Below are 12,451 nucleotides of genomic sequence, written 5' to 3'. Positions count from 1 at the left end.
TCATACTAGGAATTACAAGCTGATATTGATGCTCACACAGAAGTATTCCATTCTTTGGATGAAAATGGACAGAAAATCCTAAAATCTTTGGAAGGGTCTGAAGATGGCTCCCTCTTGAACAGGAGGCTTGATAACATGAATATTCGGTGGAATGAGCTTAGGAAAAGGTCCCTTAACATCAGGTATTGGGCAGGAATATTAATCATAAATAATAAGGTTAAAGTCATTAATTTCCTTCTATCAAAGAGCAGCACTACTCGGACTGAATTATTTTTGTTTAGAATTATTAGTTTTTATTAAAAAAATGATATATCATTCACAATTTGCAGCATTATGCTCATGTGTTATACTTCTTATTTCTTTCTTGGATTTTTTTTTTCTTTTTCTTTCTTATGAGAAGTAGAAAATATTTATTTGACCCTGAAAGAACTGCATTGGTCTTTAGAGTCATGTAGTAAGCCACCTTGTATTACATCCATTTGAGCTAATAAGGTACATGGATAGGAATTGTCTAAAGCAGGCAACCCCTTCTATAAGTATTAAGTGGCATAGCTATAGGGTGTACTGAGGTATCAGTCACACCAGGTGACTTAGGGGGTCTGAAGACTCATTTGTTGCATAAGAAAGCACCAGTTTATAAATGTCACTTGGTAGATGTGGGGGCCTGATTACAGATTTTGCATTGGGGACCAGGAGCCTCAAGTTGTGACTTTGTAAGTTAAATGAAAAATCTAAATAAATTGCATTTTATTTTGCAATATAAAAATAAAGTCAAAATGTTCTATACTCTTATTCATAATATGAACTCAAATATTTTTTAAACAGTTGCCTGGCAAATAAGGTCCAAGATGATTTGTATCATTTATTTCAACATAATTTCTATGTGATAGTTTTTTTTTTAAATTAATTAAAACCAGAGACAATTAAAAAGGAAAAATATGAGTCTAAGAAGTTCAAGATTCATATGGAATCTTGTCTCTTCCAGGAAAGCTTTTATTTATCTAACTCTTAATATCCACAAGTGGTAATAAGATAAGAGATCACTGTTTGGAGATTTGTTTTATTTGTATTATTTGCACTTGATATCACGTATAGGTGGATATATTTTTTGGGGATAGCCTTATTTTATTCAGAATAGATACAGAGGCAGGAAAATACTTGCTATTGCTTTGTTCTTTATTTCTATCTTATGCAGAGTTAAAAAAGGCAATAAAAATAATTTGTGTCAACACATAACAATCAAATGCGAGCCATAAGTTAATTACCATCTTCAGATGTATGTGACTAAATGACTGAATGTCCTCTGCTAGATAAACTAAACAAAAAGAGTGACATAGATGATATAAGTTTACAACCACAAGGCTAAACATTTGTTACGGCACATAATAATAATCCTGAACTATGATGTCCATTTTAAGTAATCATTAAGGAAAAGTAAATTCCATACTATAGTTTCTAGAAAAAGGTTAAGTTAATGAAAAGGTATAAACAAGTACGATAAATCCCCATAGAGTTGTACCTGTTGACAGTTTAAACAATATATTTAGCCCATTGTTTGATCAGACTATAGCAATGATAAATGTTCCTTCTTATGCTTAGAAGATCTTTTAGTATCAGTTAGCGATTGCATAACTACCTCTGTAGCAGCTATAGTGGCTGCTATGCGGCCCGCGTCACTGCCCCCCCCATGCCTGGTGGCGCCCCTAGCAGCCACGATGGCTGCTACAGCAGTAGCAACGCCACATTTAATAGTATCTACGTCCTTAGGACGCAGATACTATTGAACACAATGGCAGAACAGGAGCGGTATCTTCCTACTCCGCCATTTACTAAGCTACAGGCCATATTCGACCTGCGCAGGCCGGCATGATGACGTCACTGGATGAAGCCAGCCTACACAAGAATCCCGTCGGCGTTGATTCGGTCAATTCATCGCAGGAACTGGACCTAGGTGAGTATAAAGTTTTTTGTTTTATTTGTTTGGGGGTTGCTATATGGCACTATCTACAGAAGGGGGTGTCGCTATATGGCACTCTCTGTTGAAGGAGGGGTTGCTACATGGTGCTATCTACAGGGGGGCTGTATGGCGCTATCTACAGGGGGGCTTTATAGCGATATCTACAAGTGGGAGGTGGGGGTGGTATCTACAAGTGGAGTGTGATATTGTCTACAGGGGGGCTGTATAGCACTGTCTACAGGGGGGGCTTTATACCACTGTCTACAGTACAGCAAGCATAATCTTGCGAGATCTCGCTGTAAATGACAGCACAGCGTGATCTCGATGTGCTGTGTGAGTAAGTCACACACAAACGTTACCGAAGTGTCGGAATTGTGAATAGACATCCCGTCCTGGTTGGACACAATGTCTATTTACTGTCAACACTTCAGTAACGTTAATGTGTGAGTATGTGATGCACATAGTGAACAACGCAGGATCACTATGTGCAGAGTAAATGAATGGGGAGAAGTGTATGACGCTGATTGGTCACTGATTGGTCAGCGTCATACACTCCTCTGTACAACGCCCACTTGGTCAAAAGTAAAAACAGTTGTCTATTAAGAAGGTCATTAGCATAAAACTAAAATAGGTCATAACTTGGTGAAAATAGATTGTTTTTCTAAATAAAAACCACTGCTGTTACTTACATTAAATCTCATTACGTACAAGATAGGGCACTTATAATGTTGTGACAGAGCCTCTTTAAGGCTACTGTCATACTGCATTTCTTTAAGGCTTCATGCACAAGGCCGTATTAAAGGGAATGTGTTGCCAGAAAAACATGTTTTGTTTTTTTTAATTAAACATTTAGTGTGTAGGTGATTAAACATTGTTCAAATTTTTTTATTTTTTTTCACGAGTCAGGAAATATTATAAATTAGATTCTAATTTATAATATTTCCCATTGCTGGTCACTAGATGGAGCTATTCCCAAAATTGCAGCATTGCAAAATTGGGTAAAAAGCCCTCGCTCTAGTGAGCTCTCAGCATCCCCCCCTCCTTTATCCTGGCTAGTGCCGGGATAAACGAGGGGTTTGAACGGTCTAACCTCCTACACTGTGTGTCGCCATTTTTTGAGCTAACACACAGTGTAGTAGGTTTACATACAGTAGTAAACGTACACAAACACGAACATACATTGAAATCTCTTACCTGCTCCTGCCGCCACGGCTCCCTCCGGCCCGTCCGCTCCGTCTGCTGCCGCTGGTCCAAGTGCACAAGTCCGGAAGCCGCGACCGGAAGTAGTAATCTTACTGTCCGGCCGCGTCTTCCGGTCCACAGGAAAATGGCGCCGGACGGCGCCAATTTCAAATTGGACTGTGTGGGAGCGGCGCATGCGCAGTTCCCACACAGACGGCGTACACAGAAGTGGATGGGACGGGAGCCGTTCGCAGTCCCTATGGGACTGTGGCTGCCGTATTCCATGTCTGTATGTGTCGTTAATCGACACATACAGAAATGGAACAAAAAATGGCAACCCCCATAGGGAAGAAAAAGTGTAAAAATAAGAAAAAGTAAAACACAAACACACAAATAAATATAAACGTTTTTAATAAAGCACTAACATCTTTAACATTAGAAAAAAAAATTTGTGATGACACTGTTCCTTTAAGGATCTGTACAAACATTAGGAGTTATGCAGAGCCATAATACAAGCACCCATAAAAGTCAATGTGCCTAAACTGAACCTCTCTATGACTCTTGTTTCATATAGAGGCATATAGAGGTTGTGTTCTCTTAGATTCATATAGAAGCATTGTTTCTAGAGGAGAATACTTTTGTAATACGGTGCTATACAAAGGCACCATACAGATGTATTAAGCCCTATCTTGACTCTGATTACTTGCTGCAGCGTGATAAGTTATCACTAAAGAAAAAGTCAAGTTAAAGTTGAAAAACTCAAGTTAAAGTTTCTTGACACTGTCTATTTAATGCGTTAAAAGTCAAGTTAAGATTCCTACATCTGCATGGCAGTGCATGGAGTGCATATTGCTACAGAACTGTAGGCATACAGTTGTAAGGGCTTTGTGTGCATGTCTCTTTCATGTGCAATAAGCTTCAGGGTGTTCATGTTTGGTTTTCTTTTGCATTATAATGTTTGTTAAAAACTAATCATGTTAGATTTGTCGATAGATTCTATTTATTTTAATGCAGCTCAAACTGATGCCAAAGTGCAGTTGATCAACGATGCCAATGATCAGTTCTTTTAAGGATCCACCATGATCTTTTTTTTTTTCATTGAAGTCAATGGGTGACGGCTTGAAAAAAAAGTTGATGGAAACTGTTGCAAACCAATCAATTTGTCATCAGTTTTCTATTCAGTTTAGCCAGTTACAGAGTAAGAAAACACTGCAAAAAAAATAAGTATGAACTCATATGTCTGTAACTCAACCATCTGCCAATTATAAAAATGTCTCTAATTCAGATTTTTGCAATGATAGATTTATGAACAGTATATAAAGGTATCTTGATTTATCATTATCAGCCATTAACATCTTATTTTTTATTTCCAAATCTCAAAAAACAATGTCATTTGTGACCAATTTAGTCCTATTTAGTTGCCTTTTTTAATATTAACAGTTATTGAACTATGTCTGCTAATTGCTGTAAAAATACAGCTCATCGTGGTAACTCTGCTTGTGAGTCTGCCTCTTTTTCTCAGCAATAAATTCTCATCTCAGCTCATACATTAATTATTATTTCTCATCTAAAAGAGGCTAGTATCAGTATGAAATGAGCTGTACATCTGCCATGATCTTTCTCCCCCTGACAATAATGTGATACATAATGTCTTGTAGGTCTCATTTAGAAGCCAGCACGGAGCACTGGAAGCGATTACATATCTCTCTGCAGGAGCTTCTTGCATGGCTGCAGCTGAAGAATGAAGAGCTAAAGCAGCAGGAACCCATTGGTGGGGATGTTCCCAAAGTGCAAAGCCAGATTGACACGCATCGGGTAGGAGGTTTTAGTACCTTTTCATATAATGTAAAAAAAGGCATTTCCCAATTGGATATATGGAAAAATATATATAGTAATGAATATATTTAAAAAAGTTTCTTTTTTTTATCAAAATAGGTGCAACATTAGTAATATATCTATATAGGTGTTGAAGCTCTGTTTTTCTATAACAGAGCTCCAAATCATCTTCTTCCATTTACAGCCATAGAATTTAAATGACAACATTTTATCTACTTGCGGCCACCACTAGAGAAAGATGTAGAAATCTGTCTTAAGTAAGCTCCCTCTAATGGTGGCTGCCGGTAGCCAGAATCTTTCCATTTAAAGTGTAATCATTGTTTACTTTTGTTTCCCTAATAAATCAAGAGTACAAGTGAATATTAGAAACTTTGTAATAGTCCTTAATAGAGAAAAGTGCCACTTTCTACACTTATCAGGCTCTTCTTTTCCTCTCCCCTGACTCCTGCAATGATCAATCACTCTCAATTTACTGCTTAAAGAGAACCATTCACCAGCCCATACATGTGCCGCTGAGTGCACCATGTAATAGGCACTGCTGCACAAACCTTATGTCACTTTAAACTATGTTTCTAGCTTCCTCCATTATTTAGATATCGGTGCCGTTACATTTGGTGCCCGATATGTAAATAACCCCCTGAACTGTCAATGGGGCGTTTCTTTTATGGGGCGTTTCTCAACCCCCTGCCATTTACAATAAAAGAAATGCCCCATTGACAGTTCAGGGGGTTATTTACATATCGGGCGCCAAATATAACTGATATCTAAATAACGGGGAGGCTAGAAACATAGTTTAAAGTGACACAAGGTTTGTGCAGCAGTGCCTATTACATGGTACACTCATCTGCACATCTATGGGCTGGTGAAAGGTTCTCATTAAATTTGTGTTTAGTGAGACAGAGAAGAAGACATTTTTCTGGGAGATCAGGTTACATGCTGCCCATAGAATTATATGTAGAGGGGAGGAGGGAGCAGGAGAGGAAGCGCCTGCAGAGAGATATAGACAGACAGATGCTGCTTCTAGTAAATGTTTTACTAAAATCCAGCACTGGGGAGAGACAGTATAAAAGCAGCATTGAGGACATAATATAGAAGTAAGGAGATGTGCAGCTATGAATCCAGCAGGTGAAATAAATCTCTAGAAGCAGCAGCATCTGTCTGTGTCTCCCTCCAGCAGTTTCCTGTTACCCCTGCTGCCTCTCCATAGACTTCTATGGGCAGCATGTAACATGATCTCTCAGTGAGCTGTCTTCATCTCAGGGATCTGTGCAGGGGGAAGGGGGAGAAGTGTCTGATAAGTGGAGAAAAAGGCAATGTCCTTTAAAAAGATATATTACAAAGTTTCTTATATTCCCTTGTACTTGCACGGTTCCACTTTACCTCTATAACTGTGTAAAGGGAAGCAGAGGATTTGGAGCTCTGTATAAAAAAAAAATGGAGCTCTGACATATATACATATAATTTATGAAATTAACGAGCAGAAAATTTTGGACTTGTTTTGCTTAAAAAACAAACATGAAACAATAGGTAGACTTAAAAGATATTTTACCATTTATGTAGGAGGTAAGGTTATCTTCTAAATACACATGGACATTGTTTGAGAGCATTCTTCATGATGTGGATATATTTACATTGAAGTCATACACTTGTATGAAAATGAGTTTATATCGTGACTATCCTCAAAAGTTCATTGGTCATGCCATCAATTGTTTATTAGGGTCCTCCAGTGCAGAGTTGCTTTCAGCTTTGAGATAAACATACCCTAAAACCCAACTCTAAAAAAAAAAGTGATAATAGCTGCTGTGTCTAGAGTTGTGGTTTCACCATAGCGACAGGAAGCCACAGCTCTCCTTTGCTTGCCGTTCGCGGCCCCAGTCACAGGATGAGGACCAGGCGTGGCGCCTTTCATCGCTCCTCCTCGACCTTAAAGAGGAACTGGTCCAGTGTTGCAGTTCTTGGTTATCAGCACTGGTGGTGAGTTTCTTGGCATTTTTCCTGTTTTCCCATGTGGTTTCTGGTATTCTTTCGTCCTAACTCCGCTTGATCCAACTTATCCAGCCTTAAGCTCTTGCCTCCTGATATTGATTACTGGACCTAAAGTTGTCTGCCTGTTACCAACCCAGATGTGTTTGACCATGAAATGGTTCACACCCTCCATCTGAAGCTCAACCATCTATTGGGGACTATCCTGGGAACTGTGACCTGGCAATCTTATAGGCAAAGTCCATACTTCCTTCCGGAGGTTAATAGTGAAGAATGGGGAACTCTTTAGACTCCGCACCCCAGATTAGCCTTCGCCAACTCAATACCGTTCTCAGTCATTCATTGTCCTTGCCCACTACCAAACTTCTTCTTAAGCTGGAGTGCAACTCCTTCTCTAACAAGTCTGCATGGTACCTTGTTACTGCCACGCTGTGCTACTGTGTGTGATCATCCTTGAGACATCATCCAAGTTCTGACTACATTATCCATGGATCAGCATTCAGGTACACTATTATAGCCTAATAAGGAGCGTTAAAGTTGCTCCTCAGGGTTGTATTCTTAAATACTGCACCAAAATATTGATGGTATATATATATATGGTTTTCCTGCTAATGTTAACCTGTAAGCTAGCTAAAGTTCTCTACTAAAAGTAAAAGCAGTTGCCTATTCTCTTCTGTACCTAAACAGCCCCCTCTCACACATACAAAAAAAAACAAGAAGCATCTCCTTTGTAGTGGGAAAAAAAGATCCTTCTGTCCACCAAATGAATGGTGAGGTTATCCAAATGATCATGTTGGATCCAATTCATGTTTAATTATTGTGCATCAGGCTTCAGTTCCATCATTATCAGTTTTTTGTTTTTTTTTAAAGGTTTCATCATGATCTGCTTTTGTTTATTTTATGTCATGCAACCACTCTGTGAACATTTCTTGCCCAGGAGTGACGTTTACTATTACAGGAACCTCTAGACTCTTCTTCAACTGCAGTGCTGACTCGTTCATAATGTAAACCCCAATTATCCAGATTTCTAGTAGTCGAAATGTTATGGCTAATACACTTAATTTGAAGTTAGTTCACAAGAGATGCTGCTGCCATTCCAGTCTCTTTTTCCCGAACTCTGACATACCCGTACAGCAGAACAAAACGGATAAATAAATCTTTAAAGCCCTGTACATTCCTCCGTCTCCCATGACATTATATCATATTGATATCTGCCTTACCCAAGGCAGAAGCTGACCTAAATTTGTGTGCATGCTGTAAGCATGTGATAAGCATTCTATATAGCCATAGAATAAAACAACAGGACCAGGCATTCTTTTCAAATGCTCTTACTGTTTTCCACCACTAAGCAATGATCAATAAGAAGATTCTAATCTTCCCTATTACAACCCTGGTTTCTTTATGTCGTGAATGGGGAGAAGTTATTATATGAACAGATCCAGAAAACAATGGATGTTTTTTGACTGAAAAACCCTGCTGTTAAGTAGAGAAAAAAAGAAACAAAAAAAAGAGGAACCCTCTTAGGATATTGGCATTTTGATTCAATCTTCGAAATTAGACATCACAGTGTGTGCAGAACAGAGGCTCGGTGCTCTGTATATCTTTATGGACCATTATCGTAGGTTATTTCCTTTGTTGGGAGTAAAGGCCAGAACAAAATGATTGGCACTTTTCTTACTTGACACTCCTGTAGTTGAAATAGATTTTGGATAGGATTTATACTGATTATAGGTTCAGTTGAAATTGCTTATAACTCCAAGAAGGGGAATTGCAGGGATTTGAAATGCACTTTTGTTGCAAAATGACACTGAAACACCTGTTATGGGTCATATTGCAAGTTTCTTCTCTGTCCCCTGCCCAATTGAAGCCTGTTTGTACAAATTAACTCTTTCTGTAGACAATTACTGGATAAGCGTATAAACCACAATACTACAACTTGCACAATTCTCTCTGTAAAAGAGTTTAGGATTTGAGAAAATCACTTGCTGGAATTGCTTCATCTCTATGCAAGCCATGCTGTATAGTGATCACTTGGAAACTGGTAGTTTTATGATCAAATTGATGGATATCTGTGCAACCAGGGTGCCTGCATAGCAGAAGATGAGGGACTTGGGGTAGTGCTGTAAGGGCACTAACTGCAGTGGAGGATTTCCAAATTCCAATCTGCAAGTTGCTATAAATGTATATTAGAATCCAGAAGTATAATGGTATAATTTTATTCTGTATCCTCTTAGGGTGCATAACTGATCTAGGTTGTATAAATGGCATAAAAGAAACAAAGAAAAAATACAGTGAAAATGAACACAACCTTACAAGTTATACGTTGGTCTGCATTTGCCATGTTGTGATAAAAATAATTGTGTAGAATTCAGCCCATTTGCCACATCCCGAGTGCTAAATTTGCAAAAATAGGAACATGATGCGAAAAATGGTTGTGCGAACCCTAGAAAATGACAGAGTATCCTCAACTTCCATCTGAAAGATCAAAACAATTTTGAGCTGTAAATGGAAAATTGAAACAATAGGCAGACTACTGTACACTTGTTATTATGTTTGCGGTAATTATATCCCAAATTTTACAATTACATTTCTGTCTTGTTTAAAACCCACAAACAACCATAAATAATGAAGGTCTTTAGAATTGGCTGAGTGCTGTAGAAACGTTGAGACAACTGCAGAGAACTAATGCGTAAAACAATGACAAGACAAATGAGACAAACATGAAGAAACTTAAGATGACGTACAGGGAATATACTGTATGAAAATGACTAACATAAGAGTGAAGGACCAGATAATAGACATGAAACTAAACTCATTCTAACATTTAGTAAAATGTGAAAATAACCAGTCTATAGCTATAAAATGATAGAAAACACTATCATGAGAGAGTGGCAATAAAGTAACACATATAAAGCCACATGAAAGTTACATGGTATTGTGTGGTTGGTGAAAAGAAGGTTCATAATATAGACAATCAGGGGGGTTATGCTTAGAATTAAAGGGATCCTGTAGTGTGCTTTTGCAGAACATTGATATAGAAATTGCAAGTTACAGTCTACTTGAAAGTGTACATTCCATAGTCATGTTTATTTTAATACTGTGGAGATGAAAGACTCTATTGCAATGAAAATAATTTTTGCTTTTAATTAAATTAAAAGTAAAAATAAAGCCAAGAGTACAGTGGTGGTCAACCCCACATTCTACACATCACATTCAACTAGGACTGGAACAATGGAGCGGCATAGACATATTAACAATAAGGACTCATTTAGAAGATTAATTTGAAGTTTCTTAAAGCGGTATTCTAATCTTTAAAAATTGTATGCAGAAAGTTTAACTGCAGTAAGATTAGTGACTTACTGATTAACAATCTGTACCTGAAATCTCTCTGTAAGCCAGTCTCACATGCTCCTGGTGTTTATCTCTTAGGGTCCTTTTACACTGGCCCATTTTGGCTATAACAGCAAGCGCCGATCAATGAGACAGCTCGTTGATCGGCGCTCGTTTGCTCCTTTCACAAGGTGCCATTATCAGTAATGTATGGGGACGAGCGCACATTTCTATGAACGCTCATCCCCATATATTTCTATTGTGTCGGCAGCACGTTTCCCTGTTTACACAGGGAGATGTGCAGCCGATAATGATAATATTTTAGGTTGTAGAAACTATACGATCAGCCTATGAGTGAACGTTTGCTCGTTCATCAGCTGATCGTTGCCCTGTTTACACAGAGCAGTTATTGGAAGCGAGCATTCTGTGAACGCTCTTTTGCCTGATCATTGGCTCGAGTAAAATGGCCCTTACTTGTGTGATGTTACGTGGTGATCTCCCCTCCTCTTCCCATCCCTGTAATGTACAGGATGTCCCACATCACATACCTCTTATCTCCACCGCTCTGTGCTCTCCTAACTCCCTCACTGTTTCTGGAGGAATTGTGCTTCACATGTTGGGCAGCAGATAGGAGGTCATGCAGACAGATGTAAATATAGGCAATGTCTGTAAGAGGAAAGAGGAATCATGGGAACTGTAATCCTATACACATAATCACCCACAGAAAGGCTTGGCAGCATCAACACAGAGATGCTGTACAAAACTGGTAAGAGAAGGAAAATGAAAAAAAAAACAACTCATATTAGGGTACATAACAATTTTGGTTAACATTTTTTTGTGGGAGATGAGGTGGGCAAAAAAACTGCGATTCTAGAGTTAAAATTTTTTCTAAACATATAAAAATAACAAATGATAATATACTTACAATTTGATTTTCACATTGTTCCTAATATGCTGGTGTCATGGTTACCCACCACATCTTGTTTACATCCTCAGTGCCATGACATGTTGTAGACAACATGTGACCGTCACAGACAGTCGCTTTCGGTGTAGATGGCATGTCCCAATGTAGCCAGCTATTTACCGCCATTCATTGGCCAGTGCAGTAATGTGTGTGCACAATACGTGATCGCGCTGAGGATGTAAACACAGTGCAGAAGAGGACCCTGCACTGGTGGAGCAGGAACAGTGCAGAATTCAAGCATTTAATTGTACCTAAATGAATGAGTAATGTCATGCAGCCTGTTAAAGATTGTGAGTAATATCGATAAAGGTGAGAATAATGGCAGGAAATGTTGGCATAATACCAAAAAAACTCAATGTCCTGAGGTAAGAAGCAATATTAGAAGAGGTTGCGTGCCGGAACACTTATAAAGATACGCATTTTATCTAATTACAGTGGGTTGCACAACAATGCTATATGTTGTGATTAATGGAAAATAGTTGTGGAAGAAAGATAATAATTTTAAATTAAGTTTTATATCTTGTCAGTATGATTAATACACTAGTTATGATATAAAGAGATCAATACGTAGCTTTACATTTACATTTCTAAAAAGATCATTGGTGTTGCGGTGAGAATTATTTTAGAATTGGGCTGACTCTATGAGGGAAAATGAAGATTTCTTGAGAGAGTTGAAAGAGGTTGAAAGAAAATGATGAATTATACCGATATAATATATGGGAGAGGCAGCATTTTCATGCTGTTTTGCTGATCTGTTGGCTCCCTGCAGAAAGGATAGCGATCTCTCTGAATCATTTTGCCTAAGGCAAATCTGTAGTGCAGCAAATAAACTGCAGAGCACAGTAATACACCATTTGGCTGCCCTGAAGCCTTCATCAAGTCCATGGAGTAATTATAAATGCTTCTGGTTGGATAAGATGCATCTGAACAGTCAACAAATCTAAGCACAGTAGCATTATACCTCTTTTGGCTTTTAATTGAATTTTTTTTAGATGTATATGTAAATGTTCATGCTTCTTTGAGATGTGCACTAGTCTATAACATATTTCACAGAAGGAAAAGGCATTTTACTTACACATATAGCTTAAAGAAAAATATACATTAATTAGGTAAACTAGTATATTTCTGTAATATGTGACAGTATTGAAAAAAAAAGAAATTATATGCCAAAATTCCATTGAGTCATTAACATAAAGTGA

General features: G+C 38.1%; 1 protein-coding gene across 7 annotated transcripts in view; it reads left to right on the top strand.

Moving 5' to 3' along the window:
* The window catches only part of DMD (dystrophin), a 2,416,993-nt gene that overhangs the window by 1,864,837 nt on the left and 539,705 nt on the right, over positions 1–12,451 (top strand). For all 7 annotated transcript variants that reach the window (XM_075852742.1, XM_075852740.1, XM_075852736.1 and 4 more), the window contains 2 exons: positions 10–182; positions 4,798–4,954. In XM_075852742.1, the coding sequence (XP_075708857.1) occupies positions 10–182; positions 4,798–4,954 (330 nt within the window). The remainder of the gene's footprint in view (positions 1–9; positions 183–4,797; positions 4,955–12,451) is intronic.

Source organism: Rhinoderma darwinii, chromosome 2 (genome assembly GCF_050947455.1).
Source record: "Rhinoderma darwinii isolate aRhiDar2 chromosome 2, aRhiDar2.hap1, whole genome shotgun sequence".
NCBI lineage: Eukaryota > Metazoa > Chordata > Amphibia > Anura > Rhinodermatidae > Rhinoderma > Rhinoderma darwinii.
The sequence above is the reverse complement of the archived record's forward strand: the minus strand, read 5'-3'. Positions and strand labels throughout refer to the sequence as shown.